The 14,027-nt window shown below is 35.1% G+C and overlaps 1 protein-coding gene across 1 annotated transcript in view; it reads left to right on the plus strand.

Annotated features, from left to right (window-relative positions):
• Positions 1–1,732: 1,732 nt before the first annotated feature.
• LOC103696367 overlaps positions 1,733–14,027 on the plus strand; it is a 28,435-nt gene continuing 16,140 nt past the window's right edge. The window contains exons 1-4 of the mRNA XM_008777962.4: positions 1,733–1,880; positions 3,785–3,885; positions 11,309–11,386; positions 11,524–11,595. Of these exons, the coding sequence (XP_008776184.2) occupies positions 1,857–1,880; positions 3,785–3,885; positions 11,309–11,386; positions 11,524–11,595 (275 nt within the window). The 5' untranslated portion in view covers positions 1,733–1,856. The remainder of the gene's footprint in view (positions 1,881–3,784; positions 3,886–11,308; positions 11,387–11,523; positions 11,596–14,027) is intronic.

Consider the following 14,027-nt stretch of genomic DNA (forward strand, 5'->3'; position numbering starts at 1 on the left):
GGTCGACTCAAGAAAACTTGGGATCGATCCTCTCAGTAAAATCCAGAGAGTTATTTTCTTGAGGCTTCAAACTGGGGTCGGCTCAAGGTTCTTTGGGGTCGGCTCCACTCACTGTTCACCTGTGCCATTTTTGCAGAGGTGTGCCAGATGGTTCCAAGGTGTGCCAAGGTCGACTCCACTTCCTCTGGGGTCGACTCAATCCACACTTTTCTGCACCTTAAGGTTAGACTAGTTCATATAATCAATGAAACATATTTCAAGTAATTTTGAGTGTATGCCACGATAGAGCTACGTACCCTTAACAATAAAAATTACTGTTTTGCCCTTAAGAGTATATTTCATTTGAAACTTTGTTGAATTATATTTAAGAGTTTTCTATCACTTTTTTATTACAAATTTTATCTCGTTGTTAATCATTGAAAGACGTCTTGATCTCATTCTCTTAATATATCATGAATGTATCGAGGGTGTCGTATTCATTAGTGATGTATCGCGTTAAACTGCATTATTAATTTGATATTTCCTCAATGGTTGTGTTAATCATCGAAATAACACTATCATCCTCACTACGTATGTTTGTCAAATAGTTGCTCTGTGCCAACTGTCAGACCAATAATTATATTTTTTTAGCATTAGCCTATTTAAATATCTTATATTGGCGATCTCTTTTCACTTCGGCTTATAACATAGTCTTCCATACTTAGAACTATTTTTAAGACCGACTTGATTGCCTCGATCCACTCCTACCGGTTATCTGACTTCATATACGTTGTGGTCGTGATTGTTAGGACCAAGTCTTGATCTGTCTCATCAACATCATGGCCGAATTCTATCCCTTCGGTTTGTATCTCCATAGGTAGGATTTATCATGGTCACACCCCATCCAGCCTAGCGAAGGTCATATGATCTCCATGTACTTTTACCTTGCCTATGTGACACTTACCCTTTTAGCTAGGTTGTTGAGATGGGTATGAATGAAGGTTACTCACCATTTGAGTATTGTGAGAGTGTCAATAATTTTTTATGCCAAAATGATAAACATACAATTTTGTAAAGTATAATGTATGTAAATCAGAATGAGTGTCAAGATGCATTAGGCTCTTCTGCAATACTTTTATGGACTCATGTGAAGCAAATATAACCTGATATAATGTGCTTTATTCCAACATAGACCAATGCTCATGCTAATGGTGTTAAAAAGAGCAAATTGATAAGTCAACCTTTTGGTTTAATGTCAATCAAGTAGATTCATTTTACCATATACATCACAACTTAATTTTAATCAAATGTGGGCCACTTATTATGATACCAATTTAGAGGAGAATATCTGTGTGTACCTTCACATCTCGGTCTTAACAAAATTAAGCCTAATATACATAAAAACAGGTGCAAATATTAGTAGCCAATATGGAATATTGATTCTTTTCATCTAAATTTTCATAATAAGGATTAGCACATTCACCAAAAAAAAAAAAAAAAAGATTAGCACATGGAGGTTATGAAAGGGCAATTGTATAATAAGTTTCTTCTAATTATGCAAGACTGTCAACATTACAAGACACATCTACCTTCGTTCTTTTAAATTTTTATTTTATTTTATTTTATTTTTCTCCCAGTAGAAATTTTATTCTCGGACCGCTGTATAAACCGATTCCCACGAGGCGGGCTGCCACGTAATCGTAACATCAATTGGAATTTTACCGTAACCGTTAAAAGGCAAAGAACCGCGATCGAAGGACTTCAGGTTTCCTTAGGGTTTTGGGACTCTTCTTATTTTCCCGTCGGCGGAGTGCTTCCGTTCAACGCCTCGAAGAAGAAAATTTCATATTCTTTCAGCTTAACCGACGCTTCACGCCATGGCGATGACCCAGTTCGCGATGGTAAGCAAAGCAACCTCTTTCTTCTCCTCGATTGCAAACCAATTGGAAAACAAAGAATGGAGATTTTTCTTAATTTCTACATAAGTAGGTCATAGAATTCCGTGGAATTATGATAGTGGGAATAATTAAATAATCTTTGGTGCTCTGGGTTGTTTTTTTTTTTTTCACGGTGATTACGGTTTGGAAAGTACACGAGATTTTTTTATCCAGTTGATTAAATTCTTGAAAGCATTGACTTCTCAAGCGTATTTTGAGTTCTTGATGTTGGTAGGCACCGTGCTCACTTGTAATTGAAACGCTTAAATGGACGTATCTCTTGGAATTTTGCATTTTCTTGGTAAATTTCTGGTTTTTCGATCAAAAAATAGAAAACCTAGTTATGGTTAGGCTTTTGCTTTGGAGAGGATGGATGAATTATATGCTTCTGCAATTATTTGAGTAGATATTGGTCATATTTTGAACATAGTGTTAATCGCGGTGCCAGAGCTGGTGTTTATGAGAGGCACTTAGAAAGCAACTCCTCCTGGACCTGAATTTGGCTTGAAAGGACCTTAATTTCTTGTATGTGACATTTACTGGTGTAACAGGAAACTTCTATTTAGGTTGTGTTACATGCCCTGGAAAGTTGATTCCAGCACCCACTTTCTAGATGTTCCAATAATTCTTTTTTCTCTTCAAAGAAAAAAAAACTCGATATCCACTTCTCTGTGCCTGAGTCGACTTTTGCTGCTGTCCTGCATGAGACTACTATGGCACATACTTTTGGTCCTAACCACATTGAGCCAATGACTGATGATTAATGTGTGATCATAAGTGTCTTTGAAATGACAGTTGTGCTTAGATCTTGAATATTTGCTGAGGAGACGTAATTGAAGCAATTTCTCTCCCTGCATTTATGTAGTAATGCTTCAAATGTTTGCATGATGGTCACTGTACATGTAAGGATTTTTTATGAAATTAACAGTTCAGTGGGGAGTCAAGCTTGCTGGGTGACTAAATATGTAAGTCTATATCACAGCCCTATGGTTTATGTAAGGAGATTTAATATATTCTGTGATTGTTGTCATGGTTCATATGATATTTGCAAATTAAGTAGCTCCCAATTATTACAAAAAATTTCAGTGGAGGGCTTTGTATTGCTGATCGAAAGGTTGCATAATGTATTAGTACTCGGTGTAGTATCAAAGAAAAAAATAAAAGAAAGCGGATAGTGCAATTTGAGATATTCTTGTGGATACTAATGTTTAACCTGTGGCTAGGTCCTGCTGATGGTCTCATGATGATGACAACACTTGCTGCTGCTCAAGACAATAATTAATTTATATATTAAAATTCTCTCTCAGTCTAGCTTGAATGAAAAGGACAATAACTATAAAATTGAGATTGTGAGATGGCAGCCTGTAGGCAAACAAATTATCATTATGAATGAACCTAATAGAACAACTAAATATGCCAGCAGGAAACATCTATGTTTCATCTCATAGATGCTATAAAAGTTGAAACATGAGTAACCATTTGAAGATCATCCAAGCCTTCGACCGCAGTTATGTTCAACTTGCCTTGGACAAGTGCATCATGATCAAGACCTCAGATCCTCATTTAATATATCTTTGTGACAGATGCCCACCATTATTTTTTTAACAAGTCACAACATGTTATTGTCATTCCTCTTCTTCCTAGAATGCATCATGATCTATTGCTATTGGCACAATACTTGTTCAAGAAGCATGAAAAAAAATGCAGGTTAATTCACTATTTTCACAGTTCAGTGTGTTGTATATTTTCAATTATATTATTTTGCAGTTCATAAGCTCGGTTTCACTTAGAATTTGTTATTCTACATAATGTTTTTATATAGCAAACTTTGATATTCTCTTCGACCTTCCATATTAATAAACTTGTAGGTGGAGGAGCTGGCTTCTCTTATCAAGGACAATCTATATAGCAAGCACCTTGTCCTTTCTACTGAAGAAGCATTAGTTAATTTTCTTCAAGATGATACAAGGTAATCAGGACAAGGGGAGGTTTATCCATTTGGTTTCTGCATAGATAAAATGTATACGCACATATGTAAATTAATATGTAATTCCCTTTTTCCCCCAATTTACTCTTTTAAGTTTAAGCTAGTAGTTTTGTTCATTTTTTCCCTTTTGTGTTTCTTGAAGAGGATATTTTGTTTATTTGGTTTTGAATCTCACAAATTTAGTATCTATTTGGTATTTGGGAAAATATGCTAATAATTATTCAACCTAATCTTTTTATGATATGATCAAGGATTGCTGTACTAACCCGTACCACCTCATATTGATCATATAGTATCTCTGGTAATTGGTAAGGTACCAGTGTGGTACCAAGGTTCAATTTAGTATATAAGCCAAATTAGTCCGTATTGTTTTGAACCAAGATTTGCTAAACTGACCAGTTCAGCCTGTATCGTACCAGTACCGGCCGGCATCGGTATGGTACAGCCATAAAATTTGGGGTCAGAACCGAACGGTTCCTTGCCTGTATCGGTGCGAACCGGTGCGGTTTGCACCGGTACAAGCCCGGTACCGGTGCGAACCGCACCGGTTTGCACCGGTACTCGCGCGGAAGAAGAAGAGGAAGAAAGAAGGTACGGTTCGCACCAGTACTCGCGCGGAAGAAGAAGAAGAGGAAGAAAGAAGGTGCGGTTCGCACCGGTACTCGCGCGGAAGAAGAAGAAGAGGAAGAAAGAAGAGCAAGAAGAAGAGGAAGAAGATGAAGAAGAATAGAAAGAGGAGAAGACTACCTGTCGAAGGGGGGAAGAAGACCTCTCTTGCGGGGAAGAAGACTACCGGGCCTCTTTCTTCCTTCCGAGCACCTCGCGGGGAAGAAGATCTTTCTTGCTCGCGGGAGAAGGGGAAAAAAGAGGAGAAGAGAAGAGGAGAGAGGGGAAGAAAAGAGAACGACTCAGAAAGAAGAGAAGGGGAAAAAAGAAAAGAAAAAAATAAAGAGAGAGGCCGGGGCAGTGCACCGTGCGCGGGGGCATGGGCGCGAGTGGGGAAACACGTCCTTGACTCGCGCCCTCGCACGTTCCATGCGGTGCGAACCAAGCGTCCACGCGCAGCGCGTGGTTTTCCGCGCAGGCTCGTCGCACGGGGTAGCAAGCCCACGCGGGGCAGCTCGTGTGGGCTTTTAATGCCACATAGTGGCATTTAATACCACTTTGTGGCATAACGCAAACGCGCGCACGTCCGCGCTTTTTTTTTTTTGAACTAGTTCGATACTGGTTCCAACTAGTACCGAACCGGTACCGGTCTTCACCGGTACGTCGGTTCGGTTAGTACCGCGTACTTTAGTTTGAACTAAGCAGAAGCGCTTTGTATTGCCCAGTATCGATATGTACTACTTGGTTTCAGACAGTAACATGGTTAGGAGTGAGAAAAAAATATTGAGATCTTGGCTCAGTATGGAGTGTGTATCTTACCATACCGATTGTACTATACCAAATTGGTAGTGTATCGATATGGTTCCCTATATCGGGTTTGCAGCACTTGGATATAATATGAATTGCAATTTGTATGTTTTTACTATAACTTGGAAAATAAAATTTGGCATTCAATGGGTTCTTCTGACATAAAACTTTGTACAACATGCAAAATAGGAGCATAGAATATGAGCCTCTGATATGTTTCCTAAATCCATATCAAATATTTTCAATATCCCTACGAGTATTGCTGAAGGTTTGTATCAATTTTGTTAGAGTAAAATGTTTTACATTGATTTTGTTTAGAAGTATGAAATGAGCATGTAGATGTGGCTATTATCTTCTCCCTTTCTTTCAGGAATCTATTCTATTAATATAGGTCTTAATGCTTATGGTTGGGGTAAGGCACTTCTTCAAAATATGAAAAACATGAAATGATATAATGGAGGCTGTTGAGGCAGATGTCATCTATATGTATATCATGTTTTGCTCCCTGGTAACTAAACAATCAACCTTATCCGTGGCTTTCTCCTATCAAAAAGTGCAAACTTCACCTTCAAAAGTTATCTTCACTTTCTTTTCCCTGTTTTAACAATAGATTCTAGGTTCAGCGCTAACCTCTTCTTTCTTTTAAAATTACCTTCCATTGTAAGCTTATTGTGAAATCCATATATACTCTTGATGAGGATTTTCATAAATTGATTTTGCTTTTTCATTATTAGATTTGTAAACATGGTTCAATGAAAGTGAACCTACACAACATAATGATCTCTAAGCATGCCTCTAATCTTTAGAAGTGCCTCATTTTCAGGATATGCTTAAGATTCTATTTGACTGCCAAGATATTGAAAGAAACGAAAAGTAAATGAACACAAGAAAAGAAAAGAACTAAAAAGAAATTTGGGAAATTTTATTTCTGGTTGAGTCAACAAAATTGCAGTGCCAAGTTGTAAGTGGTTTAGAAGTTCTTATCTTGATTCACTTGCCATTTTATTATCTTTTTTTAAATTTACTATTTTTGGAGTAGAAAAATTTTAGCCTTCATGGAGAAAATTATGGCTCTTTATGTTCTCCTAATTTTTGCTTTTTGGATTTTCTTTTCATTTCTAGGATCTAGAAAAGAAGATTCACCTCTACTTAACTTTGTTTTTAGTTGTTTTCTTGGCAATCAAACTGAGCCTAAGTTTCTTTACTACAAGAATGAATATTCTTTTCAACGATTCTTCTCATGGTTTTCATCTTGGCTAAGAATTCGGCTTGTCTCAGTACTAGACACCTTCCAGTATGAGATATCAAAAATATCACCCTAAAAGTTAGCAAATATAAACTGATGAAGTTTGATATTTTGGCCGAGATGATATGAATATATTGGGCGAGATATTTTGCTATGTCAGTAGAAATATTGACATGATACGACTATGTGGCCAAGATAATATGTTACTATTTTTAGGAGAAGAAAATTTTAAGCCTTCATGAAGAAAATCATGGCTCTTTATGTTTTCCTAATTTTTCTCTTTTTGGATTTTCCTGCCATTTCTAGGATCTAGAAAAGAAGGTTCCCCTCTACTTAACTTTGTCTTCAGTTAGCTTCTTAACAATTAGACAGAGCCTAAGTTTTATTACTGCAAGAATGAAAATTTTTTACAATGATTCTTCTCAAGGTGTTTGTCTCGATCGAGATCCTGACCAAGAACTTGTTTCTCACAGCATCAGGCACCATTCAATACAAGATTTCAAAAGTACCGGCCCCAAAAATCTCAGTCTATATAAACTAGTAAAATCCGATGTATTGGTTGAGATGATTTGAATTTATTGGGAGAGATGTTTTGTCATGTAAGCAAAAATATTGACTGAGATTAAATCGAGAAAGCAATATCATTGGCCAATGTTTTTCTTCATATAAACTAATACTGTAAATTATTATTTATTTTTAAATAGTTCTAGAACTCTCTATATTGATATCTCACCCAAGATAACTAAGATACTCCGGTATCTTGATATCTCGACTTTAACGACCTAGGACCACATCCGAAAATGTTTATCTAGAAGGTGTCATTTAGGTTCCTTGGCCCTGTATAAGCTCCCAATTTGATATCTTGATATCTCAATTGGAACGACCTATAACCTCACGTAAAGGGCTAGCTGAAAGGAGTAATTTGTATTACTTTCTCCTATGTAAGTATCCAAGGTCTCTCCAGTGCACGAATGATGTTGGACTAAACACATATCCTCACAGGCCTTTATATACTCCACTGTTTAAGCCCTGACATCCTCATTGGGCAACAGGTTCAATTATAAATCCAATTACAAACACCTAGATTGGCTTCTGGTTAGCCCTAAAAGGCCTAGTACTATAATGCCCCTAGTCCACATAGGTCATAGACCAAGTCTGCTTCGATACCATTTGTAGGGGCCTATGTTAATAAAAATGGCAAGTTAAGAGTTATTATTTTGGTTCCTTGCTCTGTACAGTATGCAAGACCTACTTATCACATAACCAATGTGGAACTTAACAAGTGCTTGCATGGGTCCTCGCATAACCTTCTAGTAGCCTTTTTAGATGAGGTCCTAGGTCATTACATCGACCGAAATGAAAGCAAAACTCACATAATAGTTTATGTTATAAATTAATTTTTCTAACATAATTTCATGACGACAATTCATAAATTATTATATTTTGTTCTTTGTTAACTATTTGCATATCCTTGTATTTATGCTTAAGTGAATGAAAATGCAACTTTTTCTAACATTTCATGACATAAACTAACAATTCTGTGTTAAAATGACTTTATTTGGCACATAATATTCATGTCAATTATTTAAATTAATTTTAAAATTATAATATCTTTGAGTATCTAAATAATTATATAATTAAATAATATTATATATGTATATCAATGGTAATGCATTGTCTGCCGTTATTTAACATTAAATTTTACAAAGATAGTTATCCTCTGTTTAACTATCTAGATAACTTATTGCATAGTTAATATTTTGGTACAAGTTAGATTTATCATATCATTATAATTATTAATATTATGTTATTATATAAAGCTCATTATTAGTTTGATTTTTTTTTCAAAATTTATTAGTTATTTCATAATTATTTAGTTTATTATATAACTGATTAAGAAATATTATATTTACTAAAATAACATATAAATAATTATTTGTAAGCCCAATTCCAATATTGGCTGATATTATGATATCTGGGCTGAGATATATGATTGAAATTATGGGCACTGACTTCTTTGCAAATTATGGGCAATATAAGATGATTTTGTAGATATTATTTTCAAGGAATGAAAGGAAAAGGAGTCAGTGGGCTATGCTCAGTAAGTACTATAGGAATGTCAAAGAAGTGGTTTAAATTCTGCACTTTTAGCGGAATGAGGATGCAATGAGTCAGAAGAGATGAATCTTATAGAAAGATAGATTGCTATCTCTGGGAATATTTTAATTTGTATGCTATCTTGCAACTATTTCTAAATTTGCTGCAACATGCAAATGTACAATGCTATTAAGAAACTATTAGTTAACATTCTGATGTGAGGCTGCTAAAGAAATGGCTGATAAGTGAGATGAGGCAGAAGATGTGTATAGTAACAATGGGAATAAATTGAATTTGGTCATTTTTTAAAATAATATACCAAATGAAATCTTTTCTATACAACAAGGCCTCTTCATGCCTTATGGTCTAAACATACATGCAATTATAAATGCAAGAACCCACTAAAGATGTAATATGTGAGAGTCTAGACGATTATAATGATCATAAAGAACAAACCAACTGAATCTGCTCCAGAATGATAGCATTGTTTTGAAGAAAATTTACTTGTAAGGGGGAATCTCATTTTCTTTTTTAAAAGATTCCAGGATTTTCAATTTAGAAGTAGACAAATGTGCCATTCTTTCTAAATGGTGGTTTCTGATTTTGCTATCGACCAATAACTAACAACATGTCTGTTAAATTATTAAAAGTACAATTTTTATTGGTTATATCAAGGTTTTAGATTGGTAGGGTGTGTTTCACTTCTGCTGAATCACCAGAACCACTGTTCGGGCCTACCACTTACTCTGAATTCAATACAACCTCAGTACCTAATTTTCCATCTTGGATTTTTTGCTGGTTTGCTGTTTATGGTTCTACCCGATGTTCATTATCACTTGTTAAACCTGCTGTCCAACCTGGTGTCCTTTAATCTCGTGACTCATGTTTGTGTCATGCTTCTTGATGACTTCATGAGGTATGCTATTATTGTTATTTTTTCTCAAGGTTTTGAGTTTTCTGTATAAATCGGTTCTGGTTGCTGTAACTGAACTCCTTTAGCCAGGACCAGGCTGAAACCAACCCTTAATTTCAGGTTTTGATAGTTTTGATAAATTTTGTTTAGCTCAACTAGTTTTGACATAACATTTTAACAATTTTCATGGTTTTGCCAATTTCTCGTGAAAACTAATCACTGATGCTATTTTTGTTTAGTAGAATTTAGCACATGTGATGCACCTGTTATTTTTTAATTAAAAATAATTTTTATATAAATAAATATTAAATAAATACTAAAAGAAAGATTTGAATATTTGATTTTTTATTTTAATAAGAAATTTTGCATAAATAAATAATAAATAAATTCTAAAGGAAGGATTCAGATCTTTGTTCTTGTGATAAAAGATAAAATAGGAGTGGGGGATGCATGAGATGGGAAAGTGTGTGATAGGGAAATGCGGACGATCAAACATGCCTCATGCATGGACATATTTCAGGAGCTTGCTTCATATAGTAGGATAGATATTGACCGGTATTGTTTAGTCCTAATACGAAATCAGCACCAGTATGGGTGCCATGATGTGGAAATGCTATTTATGAGTATACATGGGCTATACCAATATGTGCTGACAGTATCATACATACTAGTAGTGACAATTTTTCATTCCTTTTGAAGCTATCATTTTCGATACATATTGCTGGTATGGGTACTATATTGTTTTGATAGAAAAATGATATGGGTTTCGGTATCGGTACTTAAAACCTTGCTTCATTGTTTCTTTTTGCAATTGTTTCTTCATTTACTTGAGTATATTTAGGTAACTATTTAGATAAACAGTAATTTTTTTTTTTTGAGTTAGTAAAAGGAAACTAACTCAAATAATAGCATCTTCGAACTATGTGAATTACTCATTTAAGTAATTCTTTGGGACTTCCTTGGTTTAGCGATTATTCATTATGTTTTACACTAATAAATATATTCTATTAAGTCAAGAAAAATGAGTAAATGAAGAAAAATCTACTTCAAATCTTCAGTAAATCTTAATTTCAATTTTTGCTTTTTATTCATTACCTGGACTATTAATTGCTTGAGTGCTATTGTGCCTGCTCATGAGCCTTCTAAAAACATCATCTTGAGATCAAAGATACCTTTCCACAATTTTTAATAACATTGAGTGCCTAAAATTTATGATTTTTTATTTATATTTTTAAGAGATTTTTGGTTTTAGGAGACAGTTTTTTGAGAGAAAAAGAAGAGTCTACATAGAGTACACCTTGCACTTCTCCCCCATCCACCCTCATTAGTGGATCCATAAGATTTGAGCTTGGTTCTTGAGATTTGAACTCAAATCTTACAAACAATTTGATGAGATATGTGCAATTATAGTTTTATTTTCAACATTTATATATTATGTTTTGTACATAGGTTCTATCCTATAAACATATATTGTACATAGGTTCACTCTCTCTCTCTCTCCCCCACCCACCACCTTTTCTTACTTTGATCTATACTGCGATGCTTGTATTAAAACTCCCGATACTGTCAAAATTGCCAAATCCCAAACTTGACAAGCCTGATTGAAGCTAAAGCTTTTGAAGCTTAGCTTTGCTAATCTGGAATGCTTAATAGTAATTTCATGTTTTCCTGCTTTTTTGTTGCTGTTTTGTTGAAATTGGTAAAATTGACTGGTGTTTTTCTTCCACTTGATGCAGTCCAGATGGGGTCTTAGAGCTTCAACCAACAAGCCCATATAATCGCCTGCTTTTGCATCGTCTTGCAGATATTTATGGGTATGACTTCAAATCTCAAATCTTCTTATTTTTTTCAGTTATTTCGTTTTTCTAAATGCATCGACTTCTGTAAATATCTTTTTTCTTTTAAATTAGATGCTCTTGACTTGCGATTTGTACTATAATTGTTTTCCCAGCTTTGCTCATGAATCTGTTGGTGAAGGAGAGGACCGCCATTTAGTTTTGGAGCGATGCCCAGATACAGCAATGTATGTTAAAGGACTACTCTCCTAATAAATTATTTGGTATTCATTTCTTAGAGTTATATTCTTCAGGTCTAATGATGAAATCATTCCTGGCACATAGCTCTCTGCAAATTGTTGACTTTTAATTGCTTTGGTGCTTTCTGTAATTATGGTCATACTGCCTTTTTCATGTAATGCTTGTTTTTTGCTGTGCTTTTAGTATTAGTAGTTGTTTTGGTTCTGTGATGGGACCCTTTTCTCTGGGATTCTTGTTCAAGCTCTTTGTGAGGGGATTGTCTTTATGTTCTGAACTGCAATTTAGTCATCTGCATGTTTTTTTAAACTTGTATTGTTATGAGTAATTGAATCATTGCCACTATATGGTATTGTGTCTGTTGGAGAACCGCAGGATTGAAAACTCTGCATTGTAAAGTTATATTTTATTAAAGACCTGACGTTGATCACGTGAAGCATTTTTTCTAATATGTGCCATGTGCTTAGTTTTCCAGAATCACGAATGCTGATCAATGATCATGGTTCTTATCAATAGAAAGGAATGTAAATGTTGCGGCACTCATACTTCCAGAATTTTAGCATCCATAATTATAACTAAAACCATGTTCCAACTATTTGGATCTGGCTCCATGAATCATATTGTACCACTTCTTTAAATTAAAGGCTACTTTTCTAATATTATAATGCAGAAGCTCCCTTTACTTCGTGAGCCTTCATCAGTCATGCTTTTTAATTTGAGCTTTTGTCCATTAGTGTTTGCAATTCACGTAATAAATACTCTTATATTAGTAGTCGCACCTGTCACAATAACTCCAGGGAATGACTGTAGAAGAGTACGTAACTAAGATGTATGTTTATCAAATCTATTGCAAATTGTCATTGATGGGATCAAAGCCATCCACCATATGTTCCTTCCGCCTAAATACACCACATATGCGGACAATGCCAAGATTTTGTGTTGCAGCAAGCATATGTTAATCCTTTTGAACTACTTGTCTTTCTTTCTATTCCCCTTGACTCAAATCCTCTTTAGATCTACTTACCACTTTGGGTATGGGGTGGGAGTTCTTGTCGTGGTATGATCATTTATATGCTATTGCATAAAATGGTTTTAGGTGTGCGTATTCTTATGTCTTCGTTTTGAAAAATTGTTGTACATATATGTGATAGCTTACAGTAAAACAATATTCATATGCTTTGGACTAAGGTTTTAAATACTAATACCCCATACCTTTTATTACTGGAACAGTATGGTACAGGTATCAATTGTATTACCAAAAATGGCGGCTTCCAAAAATCATCAATACTGACCGATGCAGTTGGTACAGTACCATCAGTGTGGACCTGTGTGGCTGATACTTTTTTGGTAACTCAGCACTTGTACTGGGTGCTGGTTTCATGCCAGACCAATAAGCTACTAGTTGTGTTGTCCCATTATGGTGGTTTCTGAAACTATGCTTTGGACATAATTATGGTCTATATGGAATGAGAAATATCACTGGATTTCCATCTTCTTTAAAAACTGGAAGGATGGACATAATGAAATAGGATCAATGTGAGGCAGAATGGCATTTTCCAACTTTATTCCGAATAACTTAAAGATTTGGAATAACAAAAATAGGTGCACTTAAAAAGCGAATCATGAGATGTGATTAGATAGACCCTTGAGCATTATGTTTGAAATGTCCAAAATGCAAGACCTGGCTGCCCCATCGAAGATGGGCTTGCTTGGCATGGGAATAGTAATGAACGATTTCTCGCACAATGCCCCTTAAAATGGGTTTCGAAGATACAAATGCGTCTTTTTTTTCTTCTATTGGGCCACAAATTAACCTAGGTAAATCGATGAGCTCGATTCGATTAGTCCTTATTTATACTATATATAACCATTTGAACCTTGCATTGTTCTATGACTCATATTCCAGAGCATATCTTTTAACGTAACGGGTAAAACAAAAAAAAATAGCTTGGAGTTAAATCTTTTAGTACGTGATCATTCTGGACCATATGGGGTTGATTGTGGTTGGTAGCAGTCTTCTATTTATTTTTCCCCTCTCATCAAGAAATTTCCTTCTAAGCCTTGTTGTTGCAAGAAAACAACTAATTTCAGGTAAAAAACCATTGAGATCTGACTTCTTGCTTCTTGTTAGATGGATAAACAAAATAAGTCCTCTATTATGGGATGGATTGGTCATTCTAGAATGGATCTGGGAAGACTTTGGATTGGAGAAAAGACTAGAAACTGCCATGTGTAGAGAAGCCAATAAGGCTTCGATGTAGATATTAATAGAAGAAGACTGGGTAGAATGAAGCAGACCAATGAGATTATTGACTAAGTGGACTCATTCTAAGGATAAGAAAGGTGCATTTGATCAAGTTGATATTTGGAAATTGGGTACATATTGAAATTTAGAATTTGTACTTGTGACTGCCTATGTACC

This window comes from Phoenix dactylifera, unplaced genomic scaffold (assembly GCF_009389715.1).
Source record: "Phoenix dactylifera cultivar Barhee BC4 unplaced genomic scaffold, palm_55x_up_171113_PBpolish2nd_filt_p 000160F, whole genome shotgun sequence".
NCBI classification, from domain to species: Eukaryota; Viridiplantae; Streptophyta; class Magnoliopsida; order Arecales; family Arecaceae; genus Phoenix; species Phoenix dactylifera.